Here is an 18069-nt window from a genome sequence, read left to right as displayed (position 1 = left end):
CCCTAGATTCAAGGACCCCCACTCATTCAAATTTGCCTTATAAAATAATAGGCTATCATCAACAAATAACAAATGACTGATTTTAGTCTTTTTCTTTTGCTAATGGTACCCCTGAAATTAGCCCTCTTTGTTTTGTCATCTGAAGGTTTGCTGTTAATACCTCAAAACAAATAATGAATAAAAGAGGTGATAATGGGCAATCTTGTCTAAGTTCCCTTGTAGGCTTGAAAACTTCTTGAGGAACCCCATTGAGAAGAACAAAAAAAGAGGAGGATGTTATGCATCTCATAATTAGATCAGTCCATTTTGCATCAAACCACAATTTTAGCATGGCTTCTTTGAGAAAATTCTATTCTATTCAATTATAAGCCTTGCTTATATCTATTTTCAATGCCGTATATCCATTTTGTCCATGAATCTTAGTTCTCATTGTACGAAGAGTTTCATAGGCAGTCAATACATTGTCAGTTATAAGCCTTCCTGTAACAAAGCCGCATTGATTCTGGGAGATAACAGAAGGAAGAATTTGTTTTAATCGATTGGTCAACACTTTAGTGATAATCTTGTATAAAACATTAAATAGAATTATGGGTCTATATTCAATAATGGTCACTGGATTATTGCATTTTAGAATCATCACTAAATATGTAAAATTGATAGCTTCCATATGATAGTTAGTAGTTAAAAAAGACAGAATTGCATCATTTACCTCATCTCCAACCACATACTAATATTTTTTTTTACAGAAACAGGCCCATTTGATGCGAAACATTTTAAATAATTTTCGTATATTAATTGTTTAAATAAGCTGTTATTTCAGATTTACAATCTTAATTATTATTATAATTAAAGATAATAAAAATAAAAAGTAATTAATTTAATAAATTAAGGTAAGCCGTCGGATAGAAACAAATGGAGGCCATGCAATTTGATAATATAGAAGTATTTGGGGTACTAGCTGGAAAATTCACCTCTCCTCCATCATCATCATCACCATCATCATTTTCAATATCTCCTTTTAAGTTTATGCATTAATGTCTGAATTTGCTTCTCTCAGTTCTGCAAGAAACTCCTCTCTCTCTCTCTACCCCCAAAGACATCTGGAAAGAGAAAAGGAGACAAAATTGTAAAGAAAAATCATGTCTTCCCCAAGCAAACGCCGAGAGATGGACTTGATGAAACTGTTATTCCTCTAACTGTTTTTTGGGTCATCTTGAATCTTTTCTTGGTTCATTTTTTTATAGTCAATTTTTATATTTGTGTTTTTTTAGGATGATGGGCGACTACAAGGTAGAGATGATCAATGATGGCATGCAAGAGTTTTATGTTGATTTCAATGGACCCAGTGAGAGTAAATCTTCAATACTCGTATCTTGGTTTTAATTCTCATTTCTGGTGCTGCTGCATGAGTTTTTGAGCTTTACAAGATGGTTTCAACTTTCTTATTTCATAAGTTCTACATTGAAACTCCCGTAATGGTAGAAAGATACACGTTACGAACTTTCCCAACTTAGATTTTGAAATTGCTTTTAAGTTTTCGGACTCCCTTCCTTTATGCAATTTTAGGGTTTGAAGTACCTAGTGTGCTTTTTGGGTCTTAGAAAACTGATTAGTGAGTAATATTTTGATTTCTATATTGTGTATACCGTGGCCTTTTGGTTGAAATATAGAACCGTTTTGGCCCTGTAAAGATTACCCACAGAATTCTTTATAACATCTGTAGATTTGTTGTTTGCTTCTTGTTCTCAACGGCTTCAGAAGTTTTATTGCTAGACTGGAAATGGAGCTTTACAGTTTTGAGCACAGGAGATTTTCCTGCATTCATGTGATGGATTCTGGCAGGTCCTTATCATGGAGGTGTGTGGAGGATAAGAGTTGAGTTACCAGATGCTTATCCATATAAATCTCCCTCCATAGGCTTCGTTAATAAGATCTACCACCCAAACGTTGATGAGATGTGAGTATAAATGTTAAACATGTATTTTGTTTTCTTTATTGGTAGTTTATCACATTCGTTAAGTTTAAGAGGAATTTTGTACAAGTCTGACCATCTTGTCTGATATTAATTTCAGGTCAGGTTCAGTTTGTTTAGATGTTATTAATCAAAGCTGGAGGCCCATGTTTGGTAATAAAAGTTGGGCCTTTTCATTAAAATGGAAGTATCTCTCGCTCTCACTAGTTCAGGAGGTTGTAGTTAATAGTTTTTAGCATCCACGTTTTGCAGATCTTGGAAATGTATTTGAAGTATTCCTACCACAACTTCTGCTGTACCCCAATCCATCAAGCCCTTTGAATGGAGAGGCTGCAGCTTTGATGATGCGTGACCGAGCTGCTTACGAACAAAGAGTTAAAGGTATAGATCTTTTTCACTAGTAGATGTCATGTCTATAATAATACTAGAGCTGCAGTAGTTTGAGGCACGCACGTGTTTTTTCAATCATTATTTTATTTCAAGAGCATAGGACATATGTTGCTTGCGGATTATCACTGGTCTTACTCCTTGACATTACTATCAAGTATTTTCGGAACTTCACATTGTCCAATACATGAGAAGGCGGCTTACATCTTACAACATTAATGATTTTATTAACTTGCATAACAAAATGTCACAGTTCTCTTTTAGATATGAGAAGATGTGGTCTTGTACCGATAGACCTCAATTATCTTACAAGTGCTAGCTTCGGTCCTACCTTCATAAAAAAAAATTATCTGTATTGTAAAAGCAAAAGAGTTTCTCCTGTTGCCAATGGAGTTCTGGACCTGAGTAAAACGGAAAGGTATTGTTTTGTTTGTGATTTGTCCGCTTGTTCATCGTTAGAATGGGTGTTTTGACATTGGAAAAAGAATATAAGTTCATGTACCTTATATGTTTCCCTTGCCATGTCAAGAACGTTGGTTTTTGTTAGTTATTCATTTCTAATGGCTCTTCATCATGCAAAGCAACGCTCACAAATAGATTATGAAAGGGTATTGTAAAATGTGATCATTACATCTACTCATCAAAAGCAAAAGAAAAGAGAAATAAAAGGATATATATATATATATATATGAATAAGTATTTTTAACCCTGGTTGTTTGGGTAATACAATCATCACCAGTATTGACACCACTACAAATACGAACATCAGTGCTTCTTTGGTGCTGCCTATTTTGCCATTTTTGTCACAATTGCCAATGTGTTTCCTTGCATCATAGACCTTATCCACTGTATGCACCACTTCCACCACTGTGGTTGTGTAGTGCCACTGCCTCATATTCGTTACAACCATGTTGGAACCATACTTTCCTCACCATTTTTATTGCCATTCCACTCTGTTTCCACAAGCTTTGCAACCACTACCATGAATGCCACCCCCACCTCACTGCGTTATCCTTGCTTTTTCGCCTCAATAAAAGTATTATCTCCATGTAAGCAGTACAGAGAGAATTCTTCTCCTGCCTGGCAAAAACAATTCTAAGAGAAAAGTAAAAGGCATGTTTGGTACCATGAAAGCAAATGCCTTTCTTAAGCTATGAAAGCAAAAATCATTTTGGGTATTATGCAAATGCCTTTCCTAAACTATGAAAGCATGAATCAAAGGTGGCATTGATGTTGTGGAAACGGTGGTGCTGGTGGTAACAGTAGTTGTGGTGTTGGTGGTGCTGGTGGTATATGTGTGGCTGCTTTCAGTTTGATGATGGTTGAGGTAGTGATATAAGTGACTGTTGATCTGGTGGAAGTGGTGATGTCCTTGGCAATAAAAAAGTGATATAATAGTGAATGGTATGTTAGAAGTACATAATTCTTGCCTTCCAAAGCAGTATACTTGTTCAAAACTTTTGTGGAAGTCCAAAATGCAGTTTGTGCTTAAATATTAATTAAGTTACTTGATATATTGAGAATGCATGACTAAACCTGTCTTTATTGCGTTCGTCATATTATATTGCTTTCTGAAGCAAGAATAGTATTTTCAAGGTTGAATGCATGAAATGCATCAGTGGCGGAGTTGTAGATCTCAATTTAGGTGCATTGTAAATGGATTGTTCCAAGCAATCCAACTCCAACCCAACTGTGAGTTCGTTGGATTTGGATTAGGCTTGTGGTACCCAATTCCAGTGCCTCTTTCTAAACATGAATTGATGGGTGAGTTTTGGATTGTGCCACCTTGTCGATTCGGTTCGGTTCTGATTTTAACTAATTAAGGGCTTTGACTCTATGTTTTGCCGGATTTATTTTATTGGTTGGCCATTATATGTACAAGAGCAGGTTGGTAGGAAATTCGCAACTGCAAATTTCACCATGAATGCCCCATTTCTCTGTTCAAGTCAGAGCTTTACAGCCTGATTTTTGTTTTAGATTGAAAATGTTGGGTAAAACATGCTATTTGTGTGTTTGATGAGATTTCTTCCATTAGTCTAGGGAAGAATTGTATATTTTTCATTAAGGCCGCATTGAATGGATTGCCAGTGAAACCGGAAGTGATGATTTTGAAATTCTGAGTCTAAATTTTTAGATGGCTCCCAGAAGTTGAATGGATTCAAATTCTCGAGCTGGCTGGCCCTGCAGCTGCTCTTACTTTTAGCTTAGGGATCATGCCAGGTCTCTCTTGCAAGCCTATATCTGGTGACTCCTAGTGAGAGTTATTCACAGTAATTATTCGTAGTAATTCATAGCTGCTCCTCTTGAATTTTGAAATTGCCCCACCATTGAGTGAGTGAGTGAGTGAGTGAGAGAGAGAGAGAGAGAGAGAGAGAGAGAGAGAGAGAACATTTTTCATCTGTGCTGAAAATTTTAAGGCAGCAACTAGTTAATGGAAGCAGGTTATCCTAGCCTGCCGCTTAAAAAGAACTGAAGCAATATTATAGCAATCCAGCGTTGTCGTCTTTAAGTTTTGATGGGAGATGTTATCCTTTTTACTGACCAAAAGCTTTGAGAACTTTCTGGCTGTTATTTACTGCTTCAGTCACTTTTATATTTGAAGGACTCTTTTTCTTTGACTAGTAAAGAGGCATTTGGATACCACACAAAGCAATTCCATATAGTTCGTTTAGTACGTGTAAGCAGGCATCCAGCAGCTAGATATTTGATTTACTGTTATTTTTGGCAGAGTACTCCATTGTACATGGCATGGCATTGAATTTATCTTCAACCTATATTTGGTTTAAAAAATTCTCCAGATGACAAGACATGTAGCTTTCCTTTGCATTTCAATACCATATATTTATGCAGATATAAATTCATGTTGCTTGTTGTATTCTCTCATCATTCAGAATACTGCGAGAAGTATGCGAAGCCAGAAGACATTGGAGCTGCCCCAGAAGAAAAATCTAGCGATGAGGAGCTGAGTGAAGATGAATCTGATTCCAGTGATGAGCAAGTGGCAGGGAAAGCAGATCCATAGGTGTTGGTGGGCTGTCCTTTAAACTCTCTCTCTAGTTGTTGTACATGTTTTAGCTTTGTTAAATTCAACCGCAACTCCAAGGAATATAGAGACTTTGTTTCTTGATTACAGCCTCTATTGTTTATAGCCCTTCTTTCTTTTGGCAGAACAGATTGATCATTCAACGCTTTCATTTGAATATATCATTCCTTGAACTTTTGAAAGCGGCATGATTTGTTCTTCGTTTGATTTCATTTACTTCACTTCCGCACTTTTTTACTTTTGACGCCACGCGTGTACAAATTAAAGAATAAAAAACATGTTTGTCTCTTGAGAAATTCACAAAAGCTAACTTTTTACATAATAAAAAACCACGAACCTTTTCGTTTATAAGGGAAGGAGTGGAGGCCGATTTGTATAAACTCGACTCCAAGAAATATTTACGCTAATTCAATATACGAATCAAACAATGAAAACAATCACAGGTACTTGGAAGGGGCAGATACAAAAAAACTACTTGGTTTTTGTCTCCATTTCATGATGTTCGAGGAATAATTTTTGCACGAGTTAGTCTACATACAGTTTTCACAGAAATAAACTTTTGTGAAAGATAAAAGGATTATCCAATATTTTGAGATTTTCTTCACTATTAATAGAATGTTTTACGAATAAAAAGAGTCATCAGATTCTGTAAAAAGATAATTATATTTGAAAGTCTTTATAGTTCATTCCATTTATGTAATATAATTTGATTTGAAATATAAATTTTTAAAATATAAATCTTACAAATCGAATAATGTCACGCGGTTGGTGTGACGGCTTTCAAATAGTATTTCTCTTCTGTAAAAAAATCTTCAAGCCTATTAATCATCATCCTTAGCTCTCATAGATGAAGTGTATTGGGGCTTGTCAAATATGTTAAGCAAGGAAATCTTCAATCCTATATATAATAGTGTTGACACCATTCCATCAATAAATGTAATATTTGGTACATATACCAATGGTTACAACTCTTATAATATATGCGGGACACATTAACTTTATTAAAATAATAGAAATTATTTATAAAAATTGTGGAGACTAAATTGTAGGTGATTAAAAAAAAAATCACAATTCAAAATTTGAGATAAATAAAGAAAATGAAGAAAATTCTCAGTTGGATCGACGGCTTCGCGAAGAGTCGAAGACCAATCGCATGGTCATTTGTATCCTTTTTGTTGTCATTTATCATAGTAATGATAATAGTTAATGTTAAAATATACTTTTAGTCCTTAAAATTTTACAAAAACTCTAATTTAATTTTTGGATAACTTTAAAATGTAATACTTGATGCATGATTGATAGATGGAGTGGTGTGTATTTATCTTATAAATTATTCAGATAGATTTGGAGTCTTTTACATTTTTGAAAGTGAGATCAAATCTAAGCTAAAAAGGCCATAAATATTTTAATCTAATAGCTATATGATAAAGTCTGTCCCTTGCGAATTTGGTACCATTAAATTATATGTAGCCATGTTGTGACAAACTTTAAGGGATTTCTTCATTCAACCCTACAATATAGATATCTCCTCAAATTTTAATCCGGATTTGAGCGTCTCATTTGAGAAAGATAGACATATAAAGTAAACTTTATAACATCTATTGTTGTGTGGATGAATTTTTTTGAACGATCTTAAATATACGATAAATACTGTAAGACTTGCTTTATATATATGTCGATCTCATCCCACTTAAGACCCAAGCTCATATAAGAACTTGAGTGATCTTGATCTAACATAGAGATTGAGGGGAATTCACCCAACATTTTTATTTTGATGAGAAAAAATGCAAGAAGTAATTGTGGAGAAATAAGGTTGTATCTTTGTATGTAAAATTATATGACTAGAACCATTTATAGTTGAATAAGGAAAGAGAAATAATAAAAAAAAATGGTAATTGATTTACACCAAGTATGAGGAGCTGCATGGATATGATGGGGAATAAGGGGTACCATCAATGATTTGCTAAAATATTCTGAAAATATTCTAACACGTTTTTTTTTTTTTTTGTGTGTGAAATTATATTATAGGACCATGGAAGCAATCCCTAACCATGATTTTTTATCCCTAAAATTCATTATTCACACGTTTTTTTCTACTAAAATTAAAGAAACATTAATTAGCATGAGTAGCATTCACATGTCACATGACATCTCTACTTTTTTCTAAAACACACGAAAGAACTCAATTTTCATACTTGTTAATGTGATATGATTCAATTTATATTTTAAATTTATTTTAAAAATCAAGTCTTATCATGTCAATAGTATTGAAGATGTATCATCTACTCTGACTTGCAGGTAAAAATATAATCTATTTTTTTTCCTTTCCATGCAGCTCCGTTGGTATCCAAATATGAAAGACTTGTCTCCCTTTAGATGCTAAAAATATCTCAGATCATCTGTGAATAGTAATGAAATAGTTTATAAATAGTAATAAAATTGTAGTAAATAAGAAACTTATTTAATAATTGTTTGCTGAAAATAGCCAATAGATTATCCAAGAAACCAATGGGAAATAGACTGGAGACTTGTGCATAGCAAAAGTACACATACAATACAGTGAACGTTAGGGTAAGAAGTTTTTGATGGACTCCAATTTGGTCAAAAGAATCTGCTATATTCTTTGCTTAAAGAGTTGGATTCCTCTTAGATAAATCAAATAATTCAATTACCCAAATCCAAATCAATCTATCACTTTTATTAATTTGTATAAAAGTCGGCCAACCTTCTAGGTGATCCCCCCTACCAACTTTGACAGCATAGGGAGGAGCCATCTTGCTTGATAAATTATTTGAGGAAGAGTGATTTCCATTGAAGAAACCAAACTATCTTGTGAGTGTTAAATCATGCATAATACATACATATTCATCCCCTACTTGATTGAGTATAATATTTATTATTTTCTTTGGGAGTCTGTTGAGATTTCTTTTATTGTTGTTATTGTAAGAAAGAAATTTGTATAAATGATTAACCGATAAATATTATATCGTGTTAGCGCGTAAATAAATCTGCCTAAATTATTTTTTATCTATGCATCAATTCAATCCGAAATTCATCTATGTATCAATTCATCTTACTGCTTTCATTTTTTGTTTTCTTATTATTAATTGAAAAAATAAAGTTTGTCTCTCAGATTTTTGTCTGTAGAGGTTGAGTCATCTCCTTCTATGAAGGGCGATGCTAGGTTGTCTCTTAGATATTTATCTGTAAAGAGTATCAGTAATAGTGAAAATCAGACCAATCGCAAAAGGAATTAGTGTATTAGTAGAGTTTCAAATACATTATTTTGGTTTATGATGTCATATTTGATATGAGAATATCTTAGAATATATCTATTCATGGATGTAACTTTCTTGATGAATGAATGATGATAGTTTCTCTTAAAAAAAATTTTCAATCCGAAATTCGAACATCGACCATCAACATGATGAACATTCTCATTTATCAGTTGAAAATTCCAACAATATACATTAAGAATAAAGAATTATTTTAGTGATTTTAGAAATAGAGTTTAAAGAAGTAAAAAATAAAATAAAACAAATAGAAAAGATATATAAGAGCATTAACATTGGTCTGTACATATGTATATGCAAAATCACCTCTTTAAGAGCATTGACAATAGATTGTTAAGTCTAAAATTTGACTAGAATATTAACTTTTAGCTATAGTATTAAATTTTGACTAGTGAGTCCATATTGGACTAGCTATCTTAAAGTGAAAATAATAATATAATATTATATATTTTAATATTATTTTACAAATTTTTTTTTTATATTTTGCAAATACACTTTATATATTAATTAATAATTTATATTTTACTTAAAATTATTATTTCCTCAACCTATTTCTTATGCAATGTGCCTAAAATTACAAGTGTAATCAAAAGGAAATCAAAAGATAAAAGGAATCGAGACAAAACTATATTCTCATTCATGAAAAAGAATAAAAAATACAAATGCAGACCTACTAAAATTCAGACCATTGGATACCATCTCTACATCATAGTCTTGTAGTTTTGCATAATGTAGTGTATTAAGCACAATGTGCGGTTGGAAAGTTTTGCAACAAACATCATGATCGGTATATCCAAGCACAAAAACATCGTAACGGTCAGTTAGAATGAATATGCACTAAGAATGAGAAAGACTAGATAGAGGCAGAAGCTGCAAATTGGAAACAACCAAAATATCCCAACTACACGGTTATCCAAACTGGAAATGTTCTCTACAATAAAAAGACAAGTCAAGCAACTACATGCAGTAGCCATCACTTTCATCAGCATCCTAATACCTAAAGCAATATATGAGTTCCAAACAGTCACCAAGGTGCCCAAACAATAACTAAAGCTGTCATAACATAAGAAATGCACTTGAAAATCTTTCCATAGTTCCCATTACATTAGCATCCAATGAAACTTATAGTTCAATAAACCAAGTATGGCACAAACTATCTAAATCATGATTTTCAATCTAGCAAGTCTTCAGAAATGAACAGGGAAAATACCATAGCAGGCATTACACTGTAAGTAGCAGAAATTGTAGTGCTGACAAGGAAAAACAAAACAGCATTGTACAGAGAGATATATAGATGACCATATAAATTGCTTTTTGATTTGTATAGATGAACATATTAATTAAGGATCAATAAATAATATATGACTCTAACGGCTTCCTAGACAAGTCAATCTCCAGCCAATTGAACCCAGTGAGATAATTGGGTGACAATAACCAAAATACCCAAATCTCAAATCAGATTCCAGCACAAAAATACCCAAATCTTAAATCAGTTACACGGAAATACCCCAATCGCGATTTTCAAATTCAGTTTGTAGAGAAAATGTACAACATTTTGGACAAGGATTCACGGGCAAGGCAACCTTGTGACAGAGTTCGGGACGCGCAAACCCTAAACACAAATTCAATCACTTGATGAAATGAGAGAAAATAGAAAGAGAAGAGGGAGAGGAAATCTAAGCAGAGAAGTGGGAGAGAGGAGCGAGGAAGATAAATTACCTTTTGGGCTGGAAGACGACGGCTACACGACGGAGAGAAGACATCTTGCGGTTGAAGAAGACGCAGGTCTCTTTGTTGCTCGCGGTTGAAGAAGACGAAGGTTACGGAGTGGGTGTTTCGGAATGAAGAAATGAAAACGAGGGAAATAGATGAAGAAAGAGAAAATAACTTGGAAAAGTAGATGAAATAATTTTAATATTGGTTTAGACCATGAACAGTAACTCGCTATGTTTGGAGAGGAGTAGAACTTTACTATAGCTGAAGTCTTTAACTTTGAACTCTTAGCTAGTCCAATGTAGATGTTTATTTTTACATATAGCTAAATTATAGACTTGTATTGACATTTGGCTAGGCCATTGCTAATGCTCTTACATAACTACTTTGTCATTCAAGCAAAATTCTCACATTGATTTATGCATATTTGAGACAAAATAATAATAAAATATTATTATTTTATTATTATTAATTTTTTGCTAAAATCAATTTTTTATATATATTTTACAATTAGCATCCATTAATAATACAAATGTAATAATAAAAAATATAATTTTTTTTATATATTATATTAAAAATATAATAATGAAAAAAAATATAATATATTATAATAATAAAATGAATGTGTATGTGAATGTTTGTTGTGTTGTTAAAGGAGAGAGAAAAAGAAAGGATTGTGAGAGAGAGTGTGAGGAGAGAGAAATAATGATTAAAATATATTTTGAAGAGTGAATAGTAATTATCTAAATTCATATAAGCACTGTTCATAACTAGTTAAATATTTGGATATGCACAAGTCAATGTAGAGGATTTTAAGATCATATTATACAAATATGACTTTGTATATAAATATGCATAGATCAATATAAGTGCTCTAAGAGGTTTGCTAGATACAAACAATTTGACGCATTATTTCTTGCTAGGTACAAATGATTTGACGTACTATTTATATGACGTAGATTATATACTCTCCACGTCAACTTAATAATAAAAGAATAATATTTTTTTATTAATTATTATAAATATAATTGGCCCACTGACGAAGTTCCAATGAACCTTTGCTTTCGGCCGACCCTTCAAAAAAGGGTAGCTGTCAAAATCAAATACCAAGTTGCACAAAAACGTGGGCCGGCCGAAACAATGTCTCAAACGTACGAAACAGTGACTCGGGAATCCTAAACTGTCATTTACTTATTTAGAGTAATGCTGTATATAAATTTTAAATAGATAAATTTTATATAAATTTAAAAAAAAATATTTATTAATAAAAAATAATATTTTTTATACTTTTTTAAACTGGAGTCTATTTTTTTATAAATCATTTCTTTTATTTACTTTTGGGTTGTAATCTTTGATGTGATTTAACTGCAGATTTGTTTGTATTTAATATTTTTCTGAAGATTTCTGAAATATTTTTATAGATTTTTAGATATGTTTTTACTGAATTAAAAAAAAATGGTTGGGTCCATTGAAGTGAAGCCTCGAGAGATTTTTTTTTTTTAATTTTAATTTTTATGTTTTTTAAATCACATAGACTCGTGCAAATGGGTAGTTGAGAATTATTTTTTTAGAGATAGAAGATTTGTTTTATTATGTAAAACATGTTTGGATTGGAGGTAAAAATAAAAAAGCTTAAAAAAAGCTGATTTTTTTTCTTTAGCTTTTATTTTTCAAAACAAAAAATACATTACTATACCACTACTGACATAATATTATTTAATAATTATTTTGTAATTTTTCTATCTTAATAATGATTGATGGAAAGGTTATTAAATCTTACAAAGTCAATAGAGTGGGATAATTTTAAAATAGTAATATAACTTCTTCCATTTTTCATAATAATAATAATAATATTGGCAGCTCCACTGGTAACAACTCCTATTTTTCCTTTCTTGTATTTTATTTTTATACCATTTTCACCTTCAAGGATTTTTATTTTAAATTAAGAAGCTTACACATTTAATTCACTAAAATATTATTAAAGATGGTTGTATTTGTGCACCAAAAATTTTCATTATTGTATTGGAAAATCCAATTTTCAAAAATTCTATGTACAGTTACTTTTGCGTACTCTTTATGCATTATACTGATATGATTGGCTGCGTCACTTTTTTTTAATATAAAATAAATATTGAGTTCCGTATGCAAGGAGTACAAAAAAATTACTATATATAGTAGAATTGAAATCATTTTTATTATGTTTAAATCTTCAAAACCACCAATCTAGTTCTTTTTTTGTTGGAATCCCATTTCAATCCCAAATTTAACCAAATGAGCTATTTTCTAGGTAGCATTAAATGTTTCCAACTGCAGAAAGGAAAAACAACACCACAGAATTGACCATCAATTTAAAAGTTGACAAGTCATGGTATTAAAAAGGGGTTAGTTCTTAAATTAGGGTTTTGTATTTGGCCATGAGAGGGTGGAGGTGGAATCTTTCCTCTAAGATGGTGGTTGTAATCTATCTATCAAGGTGAAAAGCTCATCCACATCTTTGGTGGACCTTCACCTTTTATTTGATGGATTGAGGTGTTGCTCGATGGATCGGATCGTGGGAGAGGTCTTCCCTCTAAGGACCTCTCCCGTCTGCCATCTCGCACCTCACATGTATGGAGAGATGGATTTGTTTTTCTTTATGTCCCATGTGACCAATATCTTGCTTGTGTCAATGTTTAGAGATGTTAAATTTGGCTCATCTCAATTTCAAGAGAAATTGATAATATCTGTTTAGCATAAACTTTAGGTATTTTAATCATTTCAGAAAACTCATATGAGCAAATGGACAAAAAATGAATTTGATAAAATTAAAAAAAGTGGAGAATATTTGTGATGTATTTTAAAATCTAGAGAGTTTTTTTTCTTAGTTTTTTTTTTTTACCAATTACTATAATTTTATGGATAAATTTGGTAAATAATAGAAAATAGCAAAATTATTTTTCATTTTAGATGTTATCGTTTTTAATAAATTTTTTTTTATAATAAAGCTTATTGATATGAAACATTTTAAATAATTTTCGTATATTAAGTGTTTAAATAAGCAGCTATTTCAGATTTAAAATCTTAATTATTATTATAATTAAAGATAATAAAATTTAATTTAATAAATTAGATAAGCCGTCGGATAGAAACAAAGGGTGGCTGCAAGCCATGCAATTTGACAATATAGTAGTATTTGGGGTCCTAGCTGGAAAATTCACCTCTCCTCCATCATCACCATCATCATTTTCAATATCTCCTTTTGAGTTTCATGCATTAATGTCTGAATTTGCTTCTCTCAGTTCCACAAGAAACTCCTCTCTCTCTCTCTCTCTCTCTCTCTCTCTCTCTACCCCCCAAAAAGACATCTGGAAGGAGAAAAGGAGCCAAAATTGTGAAGAAAAATCATGTCTTCCCCAAGCAAACGCCGAGAGATGGACTTGATGAAACTGTTATTCCTCTAACTGTTTTTAGGGTCATCTTGAATCTTTTCTCGGTTCATTTTTTTATAGTCAATTTTTATATTTGTGTTTTTTTTAGGATGATGGGCGACTACAAGGTAGAGATGATCAATGATGGCATGCAAGAGTTCTATGTTGATTTCAATGGACCCAGTGAGAGTAAATCTTCAATACTCATATCTTGGTTTTAATTCTTATTTCTGGTGCTGCTGCATGAGTTTTGAGCTTTACAAGATGGTTTCAACTTTCTTATTTCATAAGTTCTAGATTGAAACTCCCGTAATGGTAGAAAGATACATGTTATGAACTTTCCCAACTTAGATTTTGAAATTGCTTTTTAGTTCTCGGACTCCCTTCCTTTATAGAAAGCTGAGTAGTGAGTAATATTTTGATTTCTATATTGTGTATACTGTGGCCTTTTGGTTGAAATATAGAACCGTTTTGGCCCTGTAAAGATTACCCACAGAATTCTTTATAACATCTGTAGATTTGTTGTTTGCTTCTTGTTCTCAACGGCTTCAGAAGTTTTATTGCTAGACTGGAAATGGAGCTTTACAGTTTTGAGCACAGGAGTTTTTCCTGCATTCATGTGATGGATTCTGACAGGTCCTTATCATGGAGGTGTGTGGAGGATAAGAGTTGAGTTACCAGATGCTTATCCATATAAATCTCCCTCCATAGGCTTCGTTAATAAGATCTTCCACCCAAACGTTGATGAGATGTGAGTATAAATGTTAAAACATGTATTTTGTTTTCTTTATTGGTAGTTTATCACATTCGTTAATTTTAAGAGGAATCTTGTACAAGTCTGACCATCTTGTCTGATATTAATTTCAGGTCAGGTTCAGTTTGTTTAGATGTTATTAATCAAAGCTGGAGCCCCATGTTTGGTAATAAAAGTTGGGCCTTTTCGTTAAAATCAAAGTATCTCTCGCTCTCACTAGTTCAGGAGGTTGTAGCTAATGGTCTTTGGCATCCACGTTTTGCAGATCTTGTAAATGTGTTTGAAGTATTCCTACCACAACTTCTGCTGTACCCCAATCCATCAGACCCTTTGAATGGAGAGGCTGCAGCTTTGATGATGCATGACCGAGCTGCTTATGAACAAAGAGTTAAAGGTATAGATCTTTTTCACTAGTATTTGATGTCATGTATATAATAATACTAGAGCTGCAGTAGTTTGAGGCACGTGTTTTTTCAATCATTATTTTATTTCAAGAGCATAGGACATATGTTGCTTGCGGATTATCACTGGTCTTACTCCTTGACATTACTGTCAAGTATTTTGGGAACTTCACATTGTCTGATACCTGAGAAGGCGGCTTACATCAGTGCTTCTTTGGTGCCTGCCTATTTTGCCATTTTTGTCACAATTGCCAATGTGTTGCCTTGCATCATAGACGTCATCTGTTGTATGCACCACTTCCACCACTGTGGTTGTGTGGAGTGCCACTGCCTTGTATTCGTTACAACCATGTTGGAACCATACTTTTCTTACCATTTTTATTGCCATTCCACTCTGTTTCCACAAGCTCTGCAACCACTACCATGAATGCCACCCCCACTTCACTGCACTATCCTTGCTTTTTCCCCTCAATAAAAGTATTATCTCCGTGTAAGTATTTATCAACATGCTTTTACTCTTGCTTGAGGTAAGCAGTACAGAGAAAATTATTTTCCTGACTGGCAAAAACAATTCTAAGAGAAAAGTAAAAGGCATGTTTGGTACCATGAAAGCAAATGCCTTTCCTAAGCTATGAAAGCAAAAATCATTTTGGGTATTACACAAATGCCTTTCCTAAACTATGAAAGCATGAATCAAAGGTGGCATTGATGTTGTGGAAAAGGTGGTGCTGGTGGTATATGTGCGGCTGCTTTCAGTGTTGATGATGGTTGAAGTAGTGATATAAGTGACTGTTGATCTGGTGGAAGTGGTGATGTCCTTGGCAATAAAAAAGTGATGAGATAGTAATGGTATTTTAGAATTACATAATTCTTGCCTTCCAAAGCAGTATACTTGTTCAAAACTTTTGTGGAAGTCCAAAATGCAGTTTGTGCTTTAATATTAATAAGTTACTTGATATATTGAGATATATTGAGAATGCATGACTAAACCTGTCTTTATTGCATTCGTCATATTATATTGCTTTCTGAAGCAAGAATAGTATTTTCAAGGTTTAATGCATGAAATGCATCAGTGGCGGAGTTGTAGATCTTAATTCAGGTGCATTGTAAATGGATTGTTCCAAGCAATCCAACTGTGAGTGAGTTGGATTTCGATTAGGCTTGTGGTACCCAATTCCAGTGCCTCTTTCTAAACATGAATTGATTGGTGAGTTTTGGATTGTGCCACCTTGTTGATTCGGTTCAGTTCTGATTTTAACTAATTAAGGGCTTTGACTCTATGTATTGCCAGATTTAATTAAGGGCTCTTTGTATACATTGTTTGTTTTCAAATTTTTGAAAGTAAGAGTTGAGATTGAGGTTTACAAAGGAATTAGGTGGCTGACTTTAGCTATGCAAACAAAAGAAACCTGTCTGTATTATCCATGATCAAATTCTTTAGTATTTTCTGGATGCAGCATCACATTTTATTGGTTGGCCATTATGTGTACTAGAGCAGGTTGGTTGGAAATTCACAACTGCAAATTTCAATATGAATGCCCCATTTCTCTGTTCAAGTCAGAGCTTTACCTCCTGATTTTTGTTTTAGATCCAAAATGTTAGGTAAAACATGCTATTAGTGTGTTTGATGAGATTTCTTCCATTAGTCTAGGGAAGAATTGTATATTTTTCATTAAGGCCGCATTGAATGGATTGCCAGTGAAACTGGAAATGATGATTTTGAAATTCTGAGTCTAAATTTTTAGATGGCTCCCAGAAGTTGAATGGATTCAAATTCTCGAGCTGGCTGGCCCTGCAGCTTCTCTTACTTTTAGCTTAGGGATCATGCCAGGTCTCTCTTGCAAGCCTATATCTGGTGACTCCTAGTGAGAGTTATTCACAGTAATTATTCATGGTAAATCCATAGCTGCTCTTCTTGAATTTTGAAATTGCCCCCCCATTGAGAGAGAGAGAGAGAGAGAGAGAGAGCATTTTTCATCTGTGCTGAAGATTTTAAGGCAGCAACTAGTTAATGGAAGCAGGTTGTCCTATAGCCTGCCGCTTAGAAAGATGTGAAGCAATACAATAGCAATCCAGACGTTGTCCTCTTTAAGTTTTGATGGGAGATGTTATCCTTTTTACTGACCAAAAGCTTTGAGAACTTTCTGGCTGTTATTTACTGCTTCAGTCACTTTTATATTTGATGGACGCTTTTTCTTTGACTAGTACAGAGGCATTTGGATACCACACAAAACAATTCCATATAGTTCGTTTATTACGTGTAAGCAGGCATCCAGCAGCTAGATATTTGATTTACTGTTATTTTTGGCAGAGTACTCCATTGTACATGGCATGGCATTGAATTTATTTTCAACCTATATTTGGTTTAAAAAACTCTCCAGATGACAAGACATGTAGCTTTCCTTTGCATTTCAATACCATATATTTATTCACAGATATGACTTCATGTTGATTGTATTCTCTCACCATTCAGAATACCGCGAGAAGTATGCGAAACCGGAAGACATTGGAGCTGCCCCGGAAGAAAAATCTAGCGATGAGGAGCTGAGTGAAGATGAATCTGATTCCAGTGATGAGCAAGTGGCAGGAAAAGCAGATCCATAGGTGTCGGTGGGCTGTCCTTTAAACTCTCTCTCTAGTTGTTGTACATGTTTTAGCTTTGTTAAATTTAACCGCAACTCCAAAGAATATAGACTTTGTTTATTGATTACAGCCTCCATTGTTTATAGCCCTTCTTTCCTTTGGCAGAACAGATTGATCATTCTATGCTTTCATTTGAATATATCATTCCTTAAACTTTTGAAAGCGGCATGATTTGTTCTTCGTTTGATGTCATTTACTTCACTTCAGCACTTTTTTACTTTTGACGCCACGCGTGTACAAATTAAAGAATAAATAACATGTTTGTCTCTTAAGAAAATAACAAAAGCTAACTTTTTACATAATAAAAAACTACAAACTTTTTCTTTTATAAGGTAAGGAGTGGAGGCCGATTTGTATAAACTCGACTCCAATAAATATTTAGGTTGGATTTGGATAGACAGTTTAGATAAGATGAAATGAGATGTTTTGAATAGTAATTGAATAGAATATTGTTAA

General features: G+C 33.2%; 2 protein-coding genes across 3 annotated transcripts; both read left to right on the top strand.

The window, feature by feature from the left end:
• Positions 1–928: 928 nt before the first annotated feature.
• LOC121265138 (ubiquitin-conjugating enzyme E2 4-like) lies at positions 929–5491 on the top strand. Its single transcript, XM_041168638.1, has 6 exons — positions 929–1183; positions 1272–1351; positions 1843–1957; positions 2073–2125; positions 2225–2353; positions 5251–5491. The coding sequence occupies exons 1-6, from the start codon at positions 1140–1142 to the stop codon at positions 5379–5381; spliced, it is 552 nt and encodes a 183-aa protein (XP_041024572.1). The 5' UTR covers positions 929–1139; the 3' UTR covers positions 5382–5491.
• Positions 5492–13578: 8087 nt separating this feature from the next.
• LOC121265121 (ubiquitin-conjugating enzyme E2 4-like) lies at positions 13579–17768 on the top strand. Of its 2 annotated transcripts, none has more exons than XM_041168626.1 (6): positions 13579–13835; positions 13925–14004; positions 14452–14566; positions 14683–14735; positions 14835–14963; positions 17444–17768. In XM_041168626.1, the coding sequence occupies exons 1-6, from the start codon at positions 13792–13794 to the stop codon at positions 17572–17574; spliced, it is 552 nt and encodes a 183-aa protein (XP_041024560.1). In that variant the 5' UTR covers positions 13579–13791; the 3' UTR covers positions 17575–17768. The 2 variants fall into 2 exon arrangements, with proteins under 2 accessions (XP_041024560.1, XP_041024553.1); XM_041168619.1 differs by having other exon boundaries at positions 13712–13835; positions 14683–14744.
• Positions 17769–18069: the final 301 nt, after the last annotated feature.

Source organism: Juglans microcarpa x Juglans regia, chromosome 1D (genome assembly GCF_004785595.1).
Source record: "Juglans microcarpa x Juglans regia isolate MS1-56 chromosome 1D, Jm3101_v1.0, whole genome shotgun sequence".
NCBI classification, from domain to species: Eukaryota; Viridiplantae; Streptophyta; class Magnoliopsida; order Fagales; family Juglandaceae; genus Juglans; species Juglans microcarpa x Juglans regia.
The sequence above is the reverse complement of the archived record's forward strand: the minus strand, read 5'-3'. Positions and strand labels throughout refer to the sequence as shown.

Bases quoted from the DNA above. Each gene is read 5' to 3' on its own strand.
- LOC121265138 (XM_041168638.1), top strand. From the start codon at position 1,140: ATGTCTTCCCCAAGCAAACGCCGAGAGATGGACTTGATGAAACT. The intron at 1,184-1,271 runs GTTATTCCTCTA...GTGTTTTTTTAG, and splicing joins GAGATGGACTTGATGAAACT to GATGATGGGCGACTACAAGG. The intron at 2,354-5,250 runs GTATAGATCTTT...CTCATCATTCAG, and splicing joins TTACGAACAAAGAGTTAAAG to AATACTGCGAGAAGTATGCG.
- LOC121265121 (XM_041168619.1), top strand. From the start codon at position 13,792: ATGTCTTCCCCAAGCAAACGCCGAGAGATGGACTTGATGAAACT. The intron at 13,836-13,924 runs GTTATTCCTCTA...TGTTTTTTTTAG, and splicing joins GAGATGGACTTGATGAAACT to GATGATGGGCGACTACAAGG. The intron at 14,964-17,443 runs GTATAGATCTTT...CTCACCATTCAG, and splicing joins TTATGAACAAAGAGTTAAAG to AATACCGCGAGAAGTATGCG.